A 23,350-nucleotide genomic window follows, 5' to 3' on the forward strand; every position below is an offset into this window, starting at 1 on the left:
AGAAGTGAGGGAGTGACAGAGTGAAGAAGATGAAAAGGAGGATACAGACTGCAGAAAGCAGAGAGATGCAGTAGCTAGCCACAACCTCCCCGTACTCCTGGTTTGGATGGGAACGCTTTTCTATCACTGCAAAGGACTTCTGTTGATTTTTAAAAATTTTTAAGTGATTTTTTTTTCTGCTTTGAGGAACAGTTGTCCTGAAAAGCTCTCGTAGTTGGCGGTTGGACTTGCTGAACGTCCGTGATCTGAGTGGAGGGTTTTTTAACGGATAGCCGTGCCGGGGCATCTGGCCGTCTGGGAGGCAGCGACGGCCGGCTGGCTGCATTGTGTTGCTTTGATGACCCCCGCTGTGTAGCTGCCTGCTCATCAACCCCATCTCTCTCTCTCTCTCTTCCTTTCACCCTCCCCACCCCCACCCTCCACCCAATCCCGACCCCTTCTCTCTCCTCTTTCCTCCTTCTCCTCCTCCTCCACCTCCTCCTATCTTTCCATCACAGCTCCTGGCCCAGCCATGTTCGGCACAGAGTCATCATGTAAGTATTACCATCATCCTCCCATCTCTCTGTGTTTTTGTATTCAACAGCATGAGCATGTCTTCTTTAAGGGAAGATGGTTGAGGGAAGAAGGAAATTGCTAGATTTCCTCCATCTCTCCTTTGTTTTCTCTGTTGTTTTTTTTTTTTTTGTGGATGTTTTTGCCTCCATGGTTGCTGGTGGTAGACTGCATGGGGAGAAATGTGGGATCTACCATTTTAGCACAGAGGGTCAGCATCACAAGCTAGCAGGTCTTACTGAGCTTAATGCTTTTCCTGTCTTCTCTCACTCCCAAGTATGTTTGATTTGTTGGTGTGTGTGTACGGAATCATCTCCTCTCATTAAACGTGTTTAGAAATCTGGAGCGTTGACATTTGGAATGAATGCCAGTGCCTCACTTTTCTGTGAGCACATCGGAAGATGGATGCTTGTGCTAATATCGCATCATTCCCAGAAGCAGAGGGATCCTCTGTCGCTTTCCAGTTCAGTCAGATTGTCGTGCAGTTCCGTTATCATCACATTTCCAGCTTCAAATACTTATGGATGTTATGTAGCACCTTACTGCTGTGAACTTATGCTTTGTATTTATTTGAGGAGGGGCTAGGAAGCCGCTTCCCTTGACCTCCATCAGCTACGTTTGTGTTGAGCTGATGCCTTCAGACAAAGCTTCTTTCCTTTGCTCCAGCTCACGTTGAATTCTTGTATTCTGATCAATGCCGCAGTGGCTCACCCCACTACCTGCTCAGTGTTTCGAGGAAGTCGGGGGTTGATGTAACTGATTGTGTCATGGAGGCATAGTCGGAGCCAAAAGAAACTTGTATGTGGAAGTCAGAGCAGAGGCAGCAAGTAACTCGGCAACAGCGTTCACCAAAAATCTGTCAGTGAATCACTCAAAACTCTGGACTGTAATCTTTGTGATGGATGATACCGTTAGTGTTTAGAAAGTACGGATTTTTATTGACCAAAGACTTGATCTGGGTTGATCAAGTGTTTGTGTGTAGACACACTGCTTTGTTTTCAGCTTTTAGGTTTAATGTGTGGTTATTAAAAAGGACTATGAGTAGCAACTAGTTACATTTACTTCTTTAACTTTTTTTTTCTACTGGAGTAATATCATGAAGGATCGATACTCCTGAGTAAAACTTCTGGCTACTCCACTCACCTGGACTTATGTCACTGAATGAAAAGAACCAGCATGCTTTAACCAAAAGTGCAGTGGACACAGACACACACATCTGGTGAGACGTCTGGTTTGTAAATAAGTTTAATTGTTCTGATGTTTTTTTTATCTGCTGATCCTGCTGTGGCATTTGGAGGTCAAGTGAACATACAGGAAACTGTAGATATTGTCGTTGGATGTACTTTTCACTGTTCTAACATATATACGTTACCTACCTCAAAGGTTTCATGTGGCAAACTGAGATGTGGAAATGTTTACTCTGCATGAGTTTGCTATTTTTTAGTGATTTTATTTATTTGTACTTATCTTTATTTTTATTATTCTGACTACCGGAATGCACAAAGTTAATAATTTCATGTTTTGTCTATGATTACAAAATTTTCATAGATTAAATCAGATTAAACAATACTACTCAAGTACTTTAGCCTTCATACCAAATACCTTTTATTCTTACTTACGTGGTTTTTCAGATTGCTACTTTTTACTTCCACTTGAGTAAAATTTGTTGTAGTAGTTCTACTCTTACTTAAAACATAAAACATATAAATGTTTGAGTACTCTACCCACTTCTGGCACCAACATACGGTGTGTATGTTGGGAAGAGACTTTTCCATGTTAACATCTATCAGTAGGTGTAGTTTATTAATCCAAGTCTATTTCTTTTCAGCAAAGTAATAAGAAATGTATATTTACGCATGCGCACACACACACACACACACACACGAATATTTTATATATATATATATATATATATATATATATATATATATATATATATATATATATATATATTTTTTTTTTAACACTCTAGTCAATAGTGTAGATTGCTATGTTCATTAAAAGTCACTTATTTTTGAACATGTAGATACCTACACTTGGGCTGGTATCTTTATGTTTCGTCATAAATAAATTCATACAAAACTTTTAATGTGACATAATAAACCTCAAAATATAAATGCAACAGTAACTGCATAACTTTATTGACAGTAATATGACAGGAAGTGAGGAAAAGACTTGCAACATAGGAACTGAGGATGGGACTTGAAGCCTCTCTGCGCCACCTCTGGAATAAAATCAAAGAAAATCTTCAAAGCTTTGGAAATTAGCTTGTCAACAATATGTAAGGAAAACCTTTTCTTTGTGGATGTGTGTTTCCATTTTTCTTTAGAAACAAAGAAACAGAAAATATTGTGTTTTAATATGAATAATTCATTCGTGTTTCCATTTTTTAAATCAGGATAAAGTTCTTTCTGGTTAATTATGGACACTTTTTCATGTAATGCTGGAGGATTTGTCCTCACTTTTCTTCAGGCTGTAAGTTTTGCACATCTTCCTTACAGTTCCAACAAAGCTTTCCCGGCATGTTTAGGTCTAGACATTTGTTGAGCTTTTTGTGCAGCTCAACTTTTTTCCTTGTTCTTTTTTGCATTTTTATGTACATATAGGTTAGTCTCAATAAGCAGTAGATCAATCATCAAGTAACTCCTCCCTTTCTTGCTGTTCTAAAAAAATTATAATATTATCGTTTATCGCAATAATTTCTGGGACAATTTATCCTTCAGCAAAATTTGTCATTTGGTAACCTTGTCTGTGTGTGTGTTTGTATCAGCAGTTCTGCTGTTTGGCTTAAGTTCATTGTTATTTTGGGTTTGACTACTTGTTGGTGTGTGTCAAATAAACAAATAGCTTGATAGAGTAATGAATGTTCTTATTTTTTATGTCTTGGATTCAGCACATAAATTATCTATCAAACCATTTTTATTTCTGATTGTGCCTAATTTTGGCAGGACTCTTCACACAGAGAGCATATTTGGCTAAAGGACAAGATTTTCCCCAGATGTATTAATGTTTATAGATGGACCAAGTCACACTACTTTTAGAATTCCCAGTTATTGTCGTGGGATTATGAGAGTATTCTCTTCATTCTCCTGTGTTACCATACTTGTATCCCAATACTTGTAAATTAGCCCTGATCATGTGACTCTCTTGGCTGTATGGTTAAAAAAAAAAGTTTTATTGTGAATACTGTTAACAGAGGCATTCAGGGGCTTAGAAAATGCTCTGAAACCATAGTTGAAGGTTTTTGTATATGGGCACCCTATGCACATGAGGCCCCAGATCCTGTTGTTACACAATAATCTAAATCATTAGCTCTCCAACATCATTCATAACAATTGTCCTTAAGGGGCAGTATTATGTAAAATGGACTTTTTAAAGACGAGTAAAGACAATTTCTCTCCCATGGGAGAAATGTGTCTTAGAAGAGGGGACAAGGCTGCAGTACAACAAAGACAAAACAATACTACAGAGTAGTATTTTTAACTTTACATCATGTTAGTAGTGATAATAATAATAATAATAATCACTCATCAAAAGCATAGCTGGAGTATTGTCTTGATTTTTTTCATGCATGTTTGAGAAATCCTCAAATCTCCATGGCAACCATTCAGCTGTGCAAAACACCTGGATCAGGAGAGCAATAACATATATTAGTATGTTTTCAGAGTTCATGGTCTGACCACAGCTGGTGAAACTTCTCGGAGACATCAGACATTAAAACAGTTTTTAAAAAAAATCAACGAGACACATGAGAAGTTAAACCCAGAATGGAAGGTTCTGATATAAAACTATTCATCCCCATATCAGAATTTTGTTTAAAGCAATCTTTAAATTTACCTCCTGGGAGCTAGAGTTTCTGAGCTTCCTCCTCACAGATCAGCCATCCCCATGACTCCCCCACTCAGCTCCTTCAGACTAGCCAGCAGCAATAAGCAAACACCTGGTGGAACGGTGCATCTGATTAGCTCATTATACCTGTCAGTGCAACACTGAAAAAAACGTTATTTAAGCATAAATAGAGGAAACACACACACATGAACCCAGCAGACTAACATTTTGTAAAACTTCTGTCTTTACCTACTGTTTACCAGTGAAGATGTACTTTCCGTTAGCTTTTCTACAGAGGTACGAAAGATTTCTGTTACCTGATGTTGTGGGTTTGATGTGTTATGTGTTTTTATTTATCTGATAAAGATGATAACATATTTTAGATTTCTAAGGACATTTTTATGTCCTACATTGTAAAACCTTTTGATGTATAAGGGTGTATGTATTTATTTTACCGTATTTCATTCTGAGAAATTCTCCTGACAGCCACATAATTATTTCATAGAAGGAAAGGATAAATTTCTCTTGGGTTTAGTATAAATTAGAATAAAAACTTTTCAAATTCAAAAATACTTTTTTGATCCCAAAGTAAAATAAAATAAAATAAATTCATGTTCTTACAATTCAAATATTATATTGCACTGTTATAATTAGAGATGTGCCGATCAGGTTTTTTCCTGCCGATACCGATACCGATCACCCATGATGGCCGATACACCGATACCGATCACCGATACCGATCACATAATTATTATTTATTTATTTTTTATCATAAACACTACCGGTTACATTATGTGGAAAAAGGAACCATGAATTCACCTTAATTTAGACAAAAACTTGTTTTTAATAACTTCTTCCAAGAAGAAAACTAAACAAAACAGGCATTGTGCAAATTGTACTGCTATTGGTAGTGCTATCTTTAACAAACTGAAAACATATGAAGGCATAAAACCTCTCAACATTGCCAAAAAGTTCAAGTATAAAACTTAACATTAAAAGGCAAATACAGGATCCATTACAATAAACAACCCAGAGTTACTGAATGAAAACTTCCTGTTAGCATGGCGGCTAGCTGATTACTGCTAGCTCTGATTGGCTGTTTCTGACTGAGCGGAGTAATTATGCAGGACAGGGAGGAGATCGATTATTTTTTCAGAGATTATTTGTCTCATGTTAGGACAGCGGAAGTTTTAATATGTAGGTAAAATGTATTTTTTTAAGTTAGATGCTGCAGCTTTAAGCAGAGGTTCGGTGTGAGAGTCACTACCAGGTGGAGCAGAAGCGGCGCCTAGTCTGTGAAATATTGCTATCTGTAGCGTAGCAGGGGTTCAACAGCGAGAGCAGAACCAGCGTCTTACATCGCAGCTCGAAGACTTAAATAATTTTGCGGGTTATTTGTTTAGCTTTCTGACCGTCATGCTAATCCGGGTGAGTGTTTGTAGCTGTGCGCTGCTTTACCTGCTATCTGATCCTCCGTATGTCTTTTTTTACTGCAGTGAGCCTCGATGTAGCCAAACTCCGTCAAGTATCTCATTGTTTTTTTGTCGTATTAGCTTCGTTGTGTTGATGCATTTTGACGTGCTTCAATTTTCCGCAGCAACAGGCAGCAAACTTCCCCATTCACTCAGTGCGTTATAGTTACACATCGCTTAAGATTTGTTGTTGCGCGTTTGCGCAGAGTGAAGGAAAGAGGAGACCAGCTGCACAGGCAGGCTGGGAAATGAGAAGCAGGTGATCGGTATCGGTAAAAGAGACAATGATCGCCGATCACCGATCATGCACTTTTTCACAAAAATCGCCCGATTATGATCGGTGACCGATCGATCGGCACACCTCTAGTTATAATATATTGTTCAATTATTAGTATATTACTTATATGATATTTTTTTATTTTTATAGCATTACATGTTTTTATGCAATAACGGTGCAGATCAGTGGCTGGGAAAATATCTTGTTTACAGGAACTGATTTTATTTCAAACTTGAACTCTTGGTGGCTCAGCCGATTAGCGCCAAGGAAAATAATTGGCAGATCTAGATTGGCCACTATTGGCAGCCAATAGTGTCTCCAATAGCTTTGTGATTAAATATTTCTTTCAAATATTTTAGATATGCTTTACAAAAAATAGGCGAATAGGGGCATTTCCACAAAGAATTTGGGGTCATGCTTCACAGACAAATTTCCAACAAATACTACATTATGAGGACCTACATCTTGTTATGTCAGAGGCCCATAAGAGGAAGTACTGTTTTTGAGTTAAGGGTTGGGTTTGAATTGAGTGAATGTACTTCAGTCAATGGAAGATGGCTGTTGAAAGAAAACTTGTTCATTAAAAAAAAATTAACTGAACAAACACAGAAGCTAGCTTCCAGAGCAAAGAATTATAAATCAAGACATTTCAAGCGGAAACTCAATGAAAACTTCAAGAGTAAACCCGAAAGTTGACTGAGCTTGGCTGCAAAAGACCAGGGAGCGGGGATAGCATGCTAGGAACCAAGTAGCTGATTACTGAAGCAGGAAAGTACTGAGGGAATGAATGACTGATAAATCCACTCTGAACGAGAGAAACAAAGTCACAGAAACCAGGAAAGTCTACAAACCAGCAACACAAGCAACAGAAACATTCAAGATAGCAACTAAAAGTTAGAAAACAGGAACATAAAATCAGGAAGTCACTATAACACAGAACTTAAGTTTCAAGATCTATGGAGGAAAAAAAACAACTATAGATAACAACTTTGACCAGAACATAAATACAGAACACAAACATGAGAATGAGCTAAATAAGGAACACAACTTATTTGTGCCAAAATTCTTTTATCCTTTGAACATAGTTCTAGTTTTGTTTTTGTGCAGCCGTTCATTCTTATAACACCCTTTATAAGGTCTTTATTTTAGCTCCTGCTTTTGAGTAGAATCTTTTAAGCATAATAGTCCATAAATTCTGCAAAACAGCACATTATTCTTTCTAGATGCTGCTTAGTCCTTTTGTTCTCCTAGTGACTTTAATTATAAACACCTCATGATAGTGAAAATAACTCAGGTTGTCAGGACAAAACCATGTTTGTATCCCCCCCACACGGTTTTTTAAATTAAAATCCATTAGCAAATAAGTTTTGCTTGTTCACTGGATACACTGAAATGCAACTATGAAACTAGAAAGCACCAATAAATCCATTTGACTACAGACCCACTGAATAAATTTAGAATATTATTTAGTTGATTCATTTTAGTAATTCAATTCACCAACTGAAACACATTATATAGATTAATTCCACACAGAAACCTTTATTTCTGTTAATTATGATGGTTTTTAGGTTATTTTTAAAATGAACTTTTAATCTGACAAAGTTCGTGGTGTAACATATGTTCTAAATTATTGAATATTACTTTTTTAAATGTAAATATACTGATATGTCTCGATTCTCATGAAACCAACGGTTAAAGCAGTATGCAGTATCAATCTGCACCAAAGCTTCTTTTTTTCGGGGGCCTAACTAATATTCACTTTCCTCCAACTTCACTTTCATTTCTTATCCATGCATAAAGAAGCAGAGTAGAGTTTATATTACAGACTCTTTCATTTTAATATATTAAATGTGACATATGAGCAGCAAAGCATCCTAACTAAAATGAACAAAAGAAAACAATAATTGGAAAATAAATCATTTTAGATTTATTGGAGGCTGTAACTCAAACAGGAATTAGTTAACCTGGAAGGAAGCATGAGACTATTCTTTTCTTTCTTTATTTGACTTTATTGAAGACAAATTCAGGTAGATGGCCTTCAATCAGCAATAATGAAATGTATTTACGGTTATTTAAGTTAACATACTACATACCAAGTTCATTTAATTATTTGTTAGGATTTATTTGCAAGAAAATGTAAGTTGTTTAAATTTATTTATAAATAAAGAATAGGTTTGAACACATTTAAAAATGTTAACACAATTGAGATGTATATAATATAATATAATATAATATAATATAATATAATATAATATAATATAATATAAAATACACAAAAGTTCTGGGCAGAACTTTGTATTGGTGCATTGATGGTACACCTGTAAATCTGATGCCCAAGTGACATCCTCGAACAATGACGTCGGACGACCAAGCTGCTTCTCTCCTACTGGAGGTTAATGATTAATAATTTTTGCTTCACAAAATGAACTGGTGGGATGGTGCAAAACACTATTGTTGTGTTCAAGTTGTGCTAAAAGCAGTTAGCCCATCAGCGAAACTATTCAAACCTAAAATAGTACCTCAGTGCTAAACATGTTGCAGCAGCACAGATGTCCCCAATGTCAATGTTGGCATCCACAGTCCACATTTTTAAAGAAGATCCTGAAACACTTAAAAGCTCAATGGGTATAGTATCACTTTGCACCAATCTGATGGTTGAATAACCGAATTATCAAATTAAAAACAACAAATATATTTGTTTAAAAATTTTAATTGAGTCTCACCATTTTTCAGTAATTATCAACAGTCTTTACTTTTGCTACAACTTTGCTTCCATCGTCCATTATTAGCACATTTATATCCAATAGTCCTACAATGCGCCACATTTTCTTTCACCAGTGGTATTTCTCAAGGTGATCAGAGATTTATTATTCTTCTCTGTTTGTGTGAGGCTGAGTCACACAAGTGTTTCAGGTCTATTAAAAAAAAAGCTTCCTTTTCTTCAGCATTTAGCTGTCCCTTGATACTTAGCTTCTTGGTATTTGCTTATTTGTTTTTATTTCCTCCTAGGCTTGTCTTTTCCTTTTTGGCTTTCACCCTAACTGGGTGCTTATAGTGTTTTTTGTTTTAGAGCTAGATGATATTTTCTCAGTTCCCAGCCAAGATCACATCACATCAGTGCTAAGCTGTTAATGGGCTTTGAATGGAAGGAACTCCTGAGTCAGTCTTGCGTTTGTTTGCTCCTTTGCTGGTGCTCAAAGGAAAGCTAAGATGCTTACTGAAGATGGCCATTTGATCGAAGCTTTCTGACGGCAACCAGCTGTCTCAGTTGCTGGGGTAACCCCTGTAAGAACTGCAAAACGCCAGAGCGATCAGGTTTCTGTGGTAACTGCTGACTTCTGCTATTTTTGTCCCTTTAGCTCTTGTAGAGCTGAAGGTTAAGTAAGCCTAAAACTTGGATGTTGATGAGAGGTTTTTGGTAAAACCCTGTCTTTTATGCATTTTCAACATATTTCTTGGATCACATTCTGATACAATGGCTTGTGTCATTTTTATCAGCATGAGGGTTTTAGTCTGTTACCGATTCAAACGCTGCTTTTTCCCCTTTATTTGCTTACAGTTATTAGTACTTTAATACTGATTCATTTGAACATACAGTTCTTTTTTCTGGGGCGTTGATTATGCAACATACAATTTTAATTAAGAAAGATGAATGTAGATTTACACAAGTTTCAAAGTCTTCAGCATCCGCTTTAAATACCAGTCAACTGAACAGACACTTGTACATCTTTTCTGTGTTGTTGTTAAACTTTGACTCCTAAAATAATCACTAGCACATATAGGAACAACCCATAGATCAACCTTCAAACCTGCCATGAACTGTATACTGGTAGTGGTGGTGGTATCATGATGTGGGCCTATTTCTGCTGTATGAAGCATTTAAATCTAAGGTGAAATTGTTACAACTTTGACACTATTGGGGTTTCCTACTGGATAGCAATCCCAAAAACACATCAAAACTGGTTCTGGAATAGATACGACAGATGGATTTGAACCCTTTCTGTATGAAAACCTTTCTGTTCATGAGAAATTAATTTTTTCCTATATTTTATTATTTTCATTTTTTTCTACTCATCAACGCAAGTGGTTCCTGTTTTGTTATATTTTATAAATATGTCTTAAGTTTAAGTGTTTAATAGAGGTGATACAATATAATGTTAATATTTAACTATTTTTTAAATTCAGCGTATGAAGAATTTAGCCTTTCATGTCATGTCAGCCTTCCGTGTCATGTCTTGACACAAGAGAAAACTCAGACTTTTGAGCAAAGGGCTGCATATTAATTCATTGTTATCCCATCAACAAGAGCAGTCAGCTTTAGGTTATCTCATTAATCAAAAAGTTGCATTTCTACCTCAGACAGTAGAAAAAAAAAAGAGGCATGTGCGTGTATGCAAAGATCTTGATGCAAGTGTAAGCAATATGGCGACAAAGCTCTTATTCTGTAACCCTGCATCGGCGGTCCAGACAGATCTGAATCGGTCTGTATATTTGTGTTGGGTCTGAGGACTAAGAAAAAAAAAAAATATTTATTGAAATTTTGGTTGCAAGAGGAATCTTCTGTAGGCGTGAAATCTGAAGCCGTTTCTAGGTTGTCATGGTTACCCCCACAGGAGGGTCGACTAAGATGCACCCCACCCCTGCCCCGCTTCATTAAAATCCACGTTATTGATTGGCCAGACGGGTAGCTACACGCCACCCCCCACTGTATGGTTTTTGTGGGGTTACCGGGGGATAGAGCGGGACAGAACCAGCTTCCACTTGAATGGGCCTCCTGTCACACACACACATGCAGCGGCCAAGCTCGGGGAAGCCAAGGTACACCAGGCTGGGGGCTCCCTCTAACTAACATGTCCCCTGAATGCCTGGTGTCTAGACGTTTCTTCATAGTGGAATGGAGGGTAAGTGATGTGGCTGAATTTGGTCTGCAGCTGGCACGCTGTGTATGGTGAGGAATTCTCGGGCGCTTGTGTTTGTGATGTTCACCCTTGAAATGGCCTTTTCATGCTGTACAGCAGGTGCTTCTGTACATTGAGCATTGATATTCATGAAGCGAGGGGTTTGCTCAGTGTGTAGGTGACGGCCCGCTGATTCACTGTGTTTGTGTGTGTGTGTGGATGTGACTGAGTTTAGTGCCCGTGTGTGAGGGATATACCAGCTGTTGCAGATATCTCTGTTTACATTGCGGCTTGTTGAGCAGGCCGAGAATAAACCTTGTATTTATCTGCTGTTGCCGTGTAATTAGATGTTTTTCTTTGTTCTCTGTGGTCACAGAAAATAATTACAAATAGGAGCTATTGCGACTTGATAAAACAAAAGCCTTAAACAACCTACAGCTTCCCCTGAATAAAAAAAAATTGATTGATAAACTAATCAATTCATTGATTTAAAAATATAAAATTCTGTTATTTAATTCCCCAAAACAGCAGATATCAGCCAGAAGAAACTTTTTCAATAAAACCTTGATGTTGAGATGGAAATACCTAATTTTATTTTGATAGATGTAGATGGATAAATCAGCATATTGGATGGCACTGTCATATAACAAAAATAAAATTGTAATCATTACCTATGTTTACATGAGTAAAATTCCTTCATCACATTGAGGATTAAATAATCCAAATGTATGATTTATACATTTGGACATTTGGACACAAATGAATTAATCCGATCATGACACGGGGCTTTGTGTGTCTATAATCCTGCTGGAGTCATTTGCTTTGTAGAACCACTTTTTACTGTAATTAGATCTACAAATGGTTGGGGATATGTCTCTATCAGCTTTTCACAATGGGACACAGAATGTGGCTAGTAGTTCTTGGTGAAAACAGCTCAAGTTTAGCCAGACTTGGATGGAGAGCTTGTTTGAGCATCAATGATCGAGTAGCACAACAAGCTGATGATGCAACAAACTTTCAGGGAGGACTGGGTTAGGGTTAGCTATAGTGCTACTTCTAGATGAAGTACTGCTTTTTCCACACCTGTTACAAATGAATGGCTTACCATGGCCAAGTCTCTGAGCTCTGAACATCTGGTACTAAAAGCTGCTCCAGATAGTTTGCAGTTCTGGTATATGACAGAACTGGAGGATTATGGCTTTCTGGTCACTTCAGGTTTGATTGTTCCCGTGTCTTTGGTGTCTCTTGTTCTCAACACATTTCCTGTGACCCTGTTGACTATTTTCAACAAAACGTTTGATGGTTCTGTAATCAATATCAAGGGTCCTGCACCATCTTAAAGACTTGTGGTTATTTTTTTTATTTTTCAGAGTCGGTTAAATCTCTGTTTTTGGCCCAGTTTACTTAAAGAAAAAAAAGCTGGCTAATAATTATGCACATTTCATAATAATTATGAAATAGGGCATTGACCTCTTTAGGCCACATCCTCCCTCATTACACAGAAACACACCACCTGCTACTCTTAAACCCATTAAGCATTCAAGTTTATCCAGCTTGGAGTTAAAAATTATACCTAAAAATGATGATGTGCTCAAAAAACTTCATTGTGTAATTATTGTGCACACACTGTGGTTGGGTAATAATACTCTGTATCATTATCAGTCTGCCTTTGCAGCAATCCGTATGCAGCAGGTGCTCTGACTGTGGGTGTGTGTTCTTGTAGACCTTCAGCTTTTGTCTGAAGGGAACTCTCCAGAGTGTTCTCTTCAGGTGTATGTTTCTGGAATAAATGGGGCTGCTTGAAGTTTGCAGTTCAGTGGGGTTTGTTTTGGTCAAGATGCTAGTTCTGAATGGAAGTCCAGGGTTAGATTTCATACCTTAAAGTAAACTGTTCTTTTTTTCTCTCCTTTTTTATATTTCAGTTTTCAAAAACAATCTAAACAGAAGATACCACCTTAAAGCAATCCTGGTGATGGTGATAAGCTGATGTATTAAGCAGATAAAATATTTTCATCTGATGTAAATTGTCATTGATTCATACAGAGTCTCTTTCTAGCACTAGTATGGTCACACGTTATGGTCACATAGCTGGTTAAGTGCGTGTCTTTTATCATTCTCTTCAGACCAGCAGTTTGCCATCTGTAGCGTCTTGTGGAAAGGTCACTTCTCCCGCTGTCTCTGCTGACATTTAGTCCTGAATCTGTCTGATGCGCTCTGTCTTTAAATGCATCATCTTATCCTCCTTTCTAACCAACATGAACTCATTGGAGTGGTAGCTTCATCCACCCTAGAGATTGAGGGTGAAGGAGAACTTTAGAACATAATTCTAACTCAAATGTTTCTCAAAGCAGTCCAGTAAAACAAGTCATACTTGGATCTCCACTGATATCTTAGCTGAATGTTCCATAGCATGTTACACTTCAACCACATGCTTTTTGTAGCCTTCAGCCTGCTTCTGGTGTGTAGTACTGCACATGAATATTGTGCAGGAAACTTAGCAAAGGGTGGATAAGCATTCGAATGTATGGCTCATTAGGAAGCCTCTTCATAGCTGAATTACGTGATTTAAGGGTTTTTATGTGCATAAATATACACTTCTGGAAAAAATTAAGAGAACACTTAAAATGAGCAGATTTTCTGATTTTACTTTTTATAGTTATATGTTTGAGTAAAACGGATATTGTTCTTTTATTCTATAAGCTACTGATTACAGGTTTCTGAAATTCCAAGCAAAAATGTAGTATTTATTTGCAGAAAATGAGAAATGGTCAAAGTAACGAAAAAGATGCAGAGCTTTCAGACCTCAAATAATGCAAAGAAAACCAGTTCGTGTTCATTTAGAAACAATACTAATGTTTTAACTCAGAAAACCATGTTTTCAATGGGGTTCAGTGTGTGTGTGTGTGTGTGTGTGTGTGTGCGTGTGGGGGTGTGTGTGTGTGTGTGTGTGACAGTGCAATTGGTGACGCACTGTTCAGTGCATCAGCTATAACCTAGCTTATTCTGTCTTTACTGTTACTGGTGTATAAAAAAAAAAATAAACACACAACACTTAGCCCGGTGGCCCGTCAGGCTGATATTACACTGGAGGAAACTCTGTAGTTCTTTGGCTGTAACAAAATCTCGTCATACCAGAAATTAAAGCAGCATATTAAGTCTCATTGAGATAAATGCTATCTTGTTCCGCTTGGAACTTTAAATGCAACAGAATGACAAGGCAAGAAAATGTGTAAGTACTCCAAGTTGTTTAGATGCAAAAGGAAGTGGAAAGCATCGCTATAACAACCACTGGATGGATCTCTAAGGGTACGTTAGGCTGCGCTACAATCACAGTCCACTCTGTCACTAGCAACTGCAAAATGTTGTACAGCAGACCATGCATAGTGAGAGACCTGTCCTAAGGTCTGAAGAGATGAAAACAAATCAGAAAATGAAAGATGAGTTTGTTAAATTTGTGTCAATATCTGCAAAAATGCAGAATAAAGGCCTTTTTGAAGTATAAATGTAATCTGAAAAGTAATTAACAAATATTTGTGTTGCCCACAGGTGACACAAATATTTTTGTTTCGAAATCTGCAGTAGCTTTTGTAGACAGTGGCAACAGAAATGAAGACGTAAACGTCGAGGTTTAACATGAGCAAGTTTTTATTTACTGGGTTGAATGATTACTTTATGTAGAAACACTAAAACAGGTTCAATTCAAAATAAGACATGTTGAAAAGTACATTTTGTTCTCCAACTTTACTGATCAAACTGAGCTACTGAAGTCTTTAAATCTTTAGGATTTTGACTTGAAAAATGTTGCACTGAAAGAGATGAAGAGTATAAATGGTATGTCGTCAAAGCTGTTAATAAATGAAATATGCGTACGTATAGTTTGCTCTGCGCCCTGTTCTTTGGGTAATGTGGATAAACTGTTGTGTCTAATTATGGTTCGTAGGGTGATTTAATTAGAAATCATTCATCAGGCAGACAGCAGCGTCCTCTTCTAACTTCAGACCAGAGGCAGCTGTGAGGAGGGTTTTACTGCAAGCCGCTCAGAATGGCCTTCTCTGTAGGAGTGAGAGGCTCCACTTCACTACTCTGAATAGCTATCCAGCTGCACTTAATTTATGCACATGTTTGTCTGTGTTTGCATAAGGCCAGGCTATCTGAGTGGCGTCTGCTCCCGTCCGCAATACTTAATAAAGAGGCAACATAACCTTATATCCCCACCCATATGTACAAGGCTAAAGACTGGGCTAATTAGAGGGATAAAGTATTAAGAATTGTCATACTGCACTGTATATATAAAATTTTATCTCAACAACTCTAATGAATAGCTCTACATTTACCAGTTTTATAGTCCTATGAATGGAGAGTGTGGCAAAAAAATTATTTCACTAATTAAAGTAAATGTAAGCATTTCTTTTTCTACCTTGTTTAAGGACCATCAGGTAAAACTAACATTTAAATACCTTGACTGTATTTAAAGACAATATCTTCATTGCAGTGACGGTGTGTGTAATATTCACATCACAGTTATTTGGAGTGCAACAATTGTTGGCTAATACAGTCAGACCCTCCAGGATTTTACCATTTTAATTTTTTTTTTTTTTTTGTGCATCCAAGTCATTATTTTGGTAATATTTGCCAGGAATCTTGCAATATTTTTTCCTCATTATCTCTTTTTCAATACCTTGGGATACTATACGATCCCATACGATACGATCAATACGATTACAGACTATAGCTTGACTTCAGGTAAGACTGAAGCAGCGGAGTATGTAGTAGAAGCTAGAATTACTTCCACCTGCTGGTGGGAGTTGGCAGTCACTGAAAGCTAATGTTTTTCACCTTTTTTTCCCCTGAAAATATGCAACAAACTCACAATTATGCATTAGTGTGAAAAATGCGGTGATAAGGAGGAATTGTGTATTCCAAGTGTTGTGAACTTAAATTTTTCATGCTAATGTAATATTTAGATAGTTGGACGTCACAGCAGCAGGTCACACCAGACACTGACATTAAAATGCTAAAGGTCAGAATGATGGAAGCACAAATGAGAGGAAAGAGATATCACATATTGCTACTGATGTCTTCATTGCAATATTTTTTTCACCATTTGTGTTTTATTAATTTTTAGTTTATGTACATCAGAAAAAAAAAACTTGAACAAACTGCAACATGGGTGGGAGAGTGTTGGTTTATCGCAGTGTTAAATTATAAAGTTTTTGACTTGATAAACTTTTTTTAAAATTCTACAGGAACATATGTTTTATGGTATTTACAAAACAAATTGGCAAAAGAAATAGTATTTAAAACTCCTTTTCAGTCTTTTTTAGGTTGTCACACAAATTGCAGATCCTAAGCTTTTCTATTAAGACACGTAAAATACAAGGGCCAAAAAAGTAAAAACAGTTTCAAGAATAAAATTCTTGCATCAATAAAATCTGGTCAATTTAATTAGAGACTTTGCTCTTTTTTTCCCCCACTCTGCAATTTGCTGCTGTTAGAAAGCTGATGACAGCTAGCATTATTTTTTTAAGGTTTTGTTGGCTCCTGTGGCCTTTATTTGAAAGTAGCTCGACAGGAAAGAGGGTTATGAGAGAGGGGGAAGACATGCAGCAAATGTCGCCAGGCCAGGAATCAAACCTGTGACCACCGACACCCTCAATACATGGGTTGTGCTTTGCCCCCTGTGCCACCACAGCCAGCACTGTTAAAGAGACAGAGCACATTTAAGGTTCACACACCAACAAACCGAGTTCGCACACAAACCTTATCAGACACTATGGGGACATGCTGTTCCCTAACTTCAATTCAGTTATATTTCTATAGCGCCAATTCACAACAGATGTCATCTCGAGTCATTTCAATTTAATCACAAGACCTAGTTCTCAAACAGTGCTTAAAGCTCAATTCACTGTTTTTGTCAAATTAATTTAAAAAGTTTCTATCTAAGGAAGCCCAGCTGCTTCAAAGTTACACATTTCTACATTGTAATTGAGAACTAAGACTTTTCATGCCTTCTCTATGTCTGAGCCTCAGTGATTCTGTTTAGTGACTTAAACATGTCACTGCATTAAATGTTTAAGGAATTATCTAGGGAGAAGTTATAAAAGAATTTTTTTTTCACTGTAGATAAAGAGACTTGGGAAAGTCGGTTGAAAGCCTTTATGAAACTGTGTAATTGGAACCAAGAAATGTCCTCTTCCGAACATCATACAGTTGGATAATATATGGTGGTATATGGACGGGTCACCTGCAGCTTGTTTTCTCTTCCTCCTGGTCAGGTTTGTGTGGCTCGTTATGGTGAAATGGTGTTTCCATTTTTCACTTGCTATTGCTTCCATCCTTAGTGATTCCAAACAATACAACAAGAATTTCCGGGAAAGTAAAAGATGCTTTTATGGCCTAGTTGGAGTTTGACAACGTGATTTCTGTATCTAAATATATATTTTTTTATTTTAACCATCTAAATGTTCAATTTTTGTTATAAATCGCTTTTTTTCTACTCAAAGTAACCTTGCCCCTGCATTGCCCAGTTCCACTGCCTTTCCTCTCTCATTTTGTTCCTCACTCTCTACGTTGCTTTCTTGGTTCTTATGTAATTTCACATCTGAGCAGCAGGGCTCTCTGGGAAACGCCACACACAACATGAAAATGATATTCTGCATGAAACATGTCCTGTGCCGGAATTACAAATATCCTTGAATCTTGAGCCTTTTTGATGTTTCTCTGTAGACATGACCTACTTTTCGAAAGTTCTACAGCATTTGATCTTACAAACATGTTTTCTAAAGCAGCTCTCTGTAGACTGGAAGAGAGACTGTTTTATTTGGAAGAACTAACCCTTGTACCTTCTTGTTATTTTGTGTTTTCTCTGTAGTAAGCATGTTTCTCAACACCTTGACTCCCAAGTTCTACGTGGCTCTGACAGGCACTTCATCCCTCATATCAGGACTCATATTGGTAAGCTGTGCTTGTCTTTAGATTTCACATATCGGCACTAAAACAGGCATTGATGACTTTCATATGAGATATTTGTACTTAACAATTCAAATATGTAGGGATGCACCAGTAATAAAATATAGGACAATATTGATATTCAATGCTAATACAGCTGTTATGGTTGATAATATTTACTGATATTGTATATATTATACAGCTATATCGACACTTTGGAAAAATCACTGCAACTAGCTGTGTTTCCATGTGCGCAAAATTTTGTCAATATTTCGCTAATGTTGAAAAAACACGACTTTGCAATTGCAGTGTGTCCACTGAATTAGAAACACAATTAAAATCACAAAAATAAGTTTGTTCACGTGATAAATAATTAAAAACATGCTGTGGCATCATTCTCCACCGACTTCCTGTCGTCTTCTTCGTGGTTTGTGCCAGTAGCAGTGTCCAGTTGTTGATCATGTGACTTACTTGTGATGTGAAAAAAGTGTTTCCATGTCAGTTTCGCAAAATAAATCAATTTTAATACACCTAAAAAATAAAAACACCTCATCCTAGTTCCAAAATTTTTTTATCAAAATATGAGTTTTCGAAACTGCAGTGTTTCCATCAAGCAAATTTGAAGCGGGTAGTGTATTATCATTTATCAATAAAATCCCCACGGGCCGAATTTGAAAATGGGATGTTATGCCGCCAACACTTAGCATTTGTCAACAACTCAGAGGCGGAAGTCAGAGCTCTGCGCAACGCAAATAATGTTTTGGCCAGAACACGGTGTGCTAAATAATAAAACATAAATTAACGAAGCTTCGAGGCAGGCAAATTTTCCTTGAGGAATTTTAATAATTGAGGTACTTGAATCATTCGAGGAATCCTTTCAGTCCTACCTACACCATAGTACTTTTATACAAATCAGGATTTTTTTGCTGATTTGATATTTTAGAGTTTCTGACCAGTCATTTATCAGGATGGATAAAAGCTGAAAATCGACAAGTTTCAATCACCAAACCGTTTCTTGGTGCATCTCTGCTAAAATGTCTGGGACTCTTATCGCTTTCAGATTCTGCAATACATTTCTAGGAGCATCGACTGAGAATAAAAGTCCTATATTCAGTTTGACGACTGTGCGATTTTTAACTCGCGTTCTCATTCATCTCGTTGGAGGGAAATAAGTTTTATTGGCTCCTTTGTGCACTTTGTAAGCCAAACGGGTGATTTGTTAGAATCACTTAGTGGTTTAAAAGCCATAATAAGCTTCATTGACTGGAAGTCTTTTCTCTTGGTTGTTCTTCAGTGGAGCATACGGATGCCTGTCTGACCGCCCGACTGCAATTCAACATCTTTACTGCTGTACATTATGTACCCACTGGTTTCTAGATTTTTCCCTTTTTCAGTCTTTTTACAGAGACAGCAAACTGTACAGCAGTGTTTGATCTGTAGTTTAAAATAGTCCTTCTGTTAATTAACTCCCTCTCTCTTCCCTGCAGGCTTTCAGCCAGTTTGCGTAGGAGGCTTGGAAATGGTTTTGAGCTTGGCACATGCTCTGAGATGACTAAATGAAAACGGCTTGGTTTTTTGTTAAGGCAGTGGCGTAATATTTGGAGTTTGTGTTGCTCCTCTTGGTCATTTCATTGTGTAAATGGTTGTACGTTAAAACTCTTAGTAAAAAATAAAGTATACGCTCATTTCATTTTAAAGTTTTACATCCCCAATATTTACCAGGTTCTAAAAAAAATTAAATCCAATCTTAGCTGTACAAAAACCAAGAAATCTCACAGAGTGTCATTTACTAATAAATGAAGTCAAATGGATGTGTGGAAACCTGAAGGGAGAACTGGGTGCTGTAATTGAGAACTAAGACTTTTCATGCCTTCTCCATGTCTATGTCAGTGATACTGTTTAGTGACTTAAACATGTCACTGCGTTAAATGTTTAAGGAATTATCTAGGGAGAAGTTATAAAAGAAAAAAAAAATTTCACTGTAGAGACTTGGGAAAGTCGGTTGAAAGCCTTTTTGAAACTGTGTAACTGGAACCAAGAAATGACCTCTTCCGAACATCATACAGTTGGATAATATATGGAGGAAAGACTTGAGCAACAGTTACTGTCGTTGTTGGCCATCGAGTTTTCATTCCAAGGTAAAGAGGATTATACACATTCAAGAGCATCACTAGCTGCATTTCCGTTCACCATAAAATTGTGCAAATTGAAATTAGAAAAATTTATTAGCTGAATGGAAACACGCCAATTTCGGGGGAAAAACAAAAAGTTTATTTTTTATTTTTGATAAAAAGTTTTTCTGTTAGGATGAAGTTTTTTCTGCCAGATCGAAATAGATGTATTTCAACTCTCCAATGGAAATATTTCCTCACATATTTATATATACTTTTTTAAATTTAGGGATCTAAAAGCTCACCACTGCTTTGAAAAATGGTTTCTTAATTAGACTGCGCTTTAGATGTAATGATGTAGAGGTGTGTATCTTTCAGTGTCTTCAGATTTGATTCCAATTTTTAGAAACAGAATTTGATTCTGAAACCAATTTTTCTACTCAAACCATCAAGAGATTCTGTTTAAATTATGTGACTGACTAGAAGAATAAACAGTGTAAACAAAGACATTTTTTAAAAACATTTATGGTTCCATTCTGTATCAAATTTCATAATTTTATATTTAAACAAAAATATATTTGTGCATAAAATTTGGGAACTTAAATTACCAGCATTAGGTTAGTTTAGCTGCCTGGCTTTTTCTTTAAAAATCTACATAATTTTACAAAAAGTTAAGCAGGCAAAAATTGATTTTTGAGTATTTTAATCCATTCTAATTGTGATTCTCTATAGAATCCATTTCTTTCTGCTCCTCTGTAACCATGAGGAGGCTGCTGTGAAGCCAGTTTAAATGACTTGAGTTGACAGAAGAAACCAGTCAGCTCAAACTCAGCACTGCAAAGGTTTCTGTGTTGGGTTCCCTGTGAACATGTCTGAACTGTCTTCAGACCCTCTGACCCAACATACTGCTGACTATAAAACTGATACTTCCACTGATGAGCAGCTGCTTTAGCTGCAGTTGATAATTTTCAAGAACTGAAGAAGCACACACTTGGGTTCATGCGTCAGGCCGTGTTAATGAGGTTTGTTAGCTTGCAACAAAGTTGTGTAAAGAAAAGACTTGCTCATCGTTGGTAAAGTTGTTTAGCTGATGAGGTGTTTTATCAGCTCCTTGATTTTATTCCTGTTTACTTGGTAAGTGCTATGAAACTACTTGTGCCGCTTTCAGTTTCTCTTGTGCTAGTTTTAAGTCCAATTTTCTGATTTGTAACATTTTTCAATTTGATGGAAATTACTTTGTTTCATTCTGAGTTAACTAAAGCGTTCTATCATCTTTTATTCCTTTCTCAGATCTTTGAGTGGTGGTATTTCAGGAAATATGGGACCTCCTTCATAGAGCAAGTGTCCGTGAGCCACCTGCGCCCCCTGCTGGGTGGAGTGGATAGCAGTTCTCCCAGCAACTCTAACACGAGCAACGGAGACGCTGACTCCAATCGGCAAAGTGTGTCCGGTAAGAAGCAGCTGGGCTTCTCATCCAAATATCACAGAGAAGTGAAGACTAAAGATGCTGGTCACACAATCCCATCATGCTTTACTTCTTCATTGTCTTCCTCTTGGCACATTGGTGCTTCGAATTCAGAGCATTTCAAAATACAGGAGCCTTTTTTAGCTAACTTAAATTGCTCCGAGTATTTTTGAGGGACTCAGAATTTCAACTCCTTGGTAAAGTTACTAGTTATAACTTTGGCTTTATCACAGCATTTATTAGTAATCTTAAGTCACATTTTAGTTTTGGAAATTATTTTTGGGTTATGCATTAGTAGAGACTGAAAGACCAGAACAGAAATTGCATTTAATAATCTAACTTGGACTAACTTGTTTTGAGTTACTCGTCTGTAAATCAGAATACACACCAAAGACTTTAGAAAGTCCAACTGTTCAGTACCATGTTTATTTAATTTATTTGATTTAAAGCAATAAAAACACAATGGACTTGAACTTAATTATCTTTTCTTAATTTTACAAACCATTTTTCTTATGTTTGCTCTTTCAAAAAAAAAGATCAGTTTTTTCAGATTAATTTTAAACTAATTTGGCTTCCCTGGGATCTAGTGGTGGAAGTTCAGTCTCAAGCAGGACGGTCACTGTATTTACAGTGACCCGGATCTGTAACAGAATGCATGTTTATGTTACAGTGGCCTAGTCAAAGTCCAATTGAAGGATATTTAGCAGGACTTGGAAAATTCTACTCACAGACACTCCCCATCCAGTCTGGAGAAAGTTTTTAAAGAATGAGTGACACTGTGGAGAGAGGGAGGTCATCCTGCTGACTGAAATGACATCTAAAGCCAAGTTTCCTTCTGATTTGTACAGTAGTGTATATGTGTGTGAGTGTGTGAGTGTGTGTGTGTGTGTGTGTGTGTGTGTGTGTGTGTGTGTGTGTGTGTGTGTGTGTGTGTGTGTGTGTGTGTGTGTGTGTGTATAAATGGGTAAAGTATAAGATTGACAGGTTGAAAAACGGTCCAACATTGTTCCAGTGTCTAGATTTGGGCTAATGAAGACGTAACTTTGCCCTAACTGGTTGGTGGTTGGAATGTGACTGCAGCTGGTTTGTGAACTTTTGCAAGGCACTGTACATCTGGGAAAGAAGAACTCTGTTCTGTTATAGGATCAAACATGTAGTTTGATCATTTCAATGAATGGAAAGTAAAGATTGCTTAGAACATAAAGGAATAGTTTTCAGATTCATTTGTTTCAATTCTGTTCCAGTCTGCCTTTTCCTTGTTTTTGTTGCTTAGAAAAACCCCAGACCTCCTACTGTCTGACATTTAGTTTTTGTCTTTACCAGAAACTGAGTCATTCTCCCTGTTTTTACACTAAACTGAACAACCAATCAGAGTGACGTTAGTATGACAGGGACATGATGACTGTGCTGCCTAATGGTGTCATATTTGTCTTTTTGGTGGGAAGAAGTGAAGACACTGTGTCCACCTGTGTTTTTAAGCTAACAAAGAATTACAGGGTCGATGTGAAGAGCAGACTGAACTACTCTGATTTGACTCTCCTGGTCTGTGTTATTCTTTCTCTGGCTCTGCAGAATGTAAAGTGTGGAGAAATCCTCTAAATTTATTTCGTGGAGCTGAATATAATCGGTGAGTATGAGAAAAGACTCGTCTGTGTTGTTCTTCTGCTGCTCTCACCTTTTCTAATTCTCTCATGTCTGATCTTCAGTTTTTCTTGCTTGTTAGCCATTGTTGTTCCTTCTGACTCCTTTTAACTCAGCTGCTGCTTTCTTTTTGCCATAACGTGATTTTAATGCTGATT

General features: G+C 37.1%; 1 protein-coding gene across 5 annotated transcripts in view; it reads left to right on the plus strand.

Moving 5' to 3' along the window:
* Positions 1-23,350, plus strand: part of st7 (suppression of tumorigenicity 7) — a 41,461-nt gene that overhangs the window by 9,747 nt on the left and 8,364 nt on the right. For 4 of the 5 annotated variants that reach the window (XM_088006584.1, XM_088006585.1, XM_088006586.1 and 1 more), the window contains exons 2-5: positions 498-533; positions 17,899-17,981; positions 21,377-21,536; positions 23,124-23,178. In XM_088006584.1, the coding sequence (XP_087862710.1) occupies positions 512-533; positions 17,899-17,981; positions 21,377-21,536; positions 23,124-23,178 (320 nt within the window). In that variant the 5' untranslated portion in view covers positions 498-511. The remainder of the gene's footprint in view (positions 1-497; positions 534-17,898; positions 17,982-21,376; positions 21,537-23,123; positions 23,179-23,350) is intronic. The other variant, XM_088006588.1, reaches the window with a different exon arrangement.

Source organism: Poecilia mexicana, unplaced genomic scaffold (assembly GCF_051168715.1).
Source record: "Poecilia mexicana isolate PSO_F unplaced genomic scaffold, ASM5116871v1 scaffold_6, whole genome shotgun sequence".
Taxonomy (NCBI): Eukaryota; Metazoa; Chordata; class Actinopteri; order Cyprinodontiformes; family Poeciliidae; genus Poecilia; species Poecilia mexicana.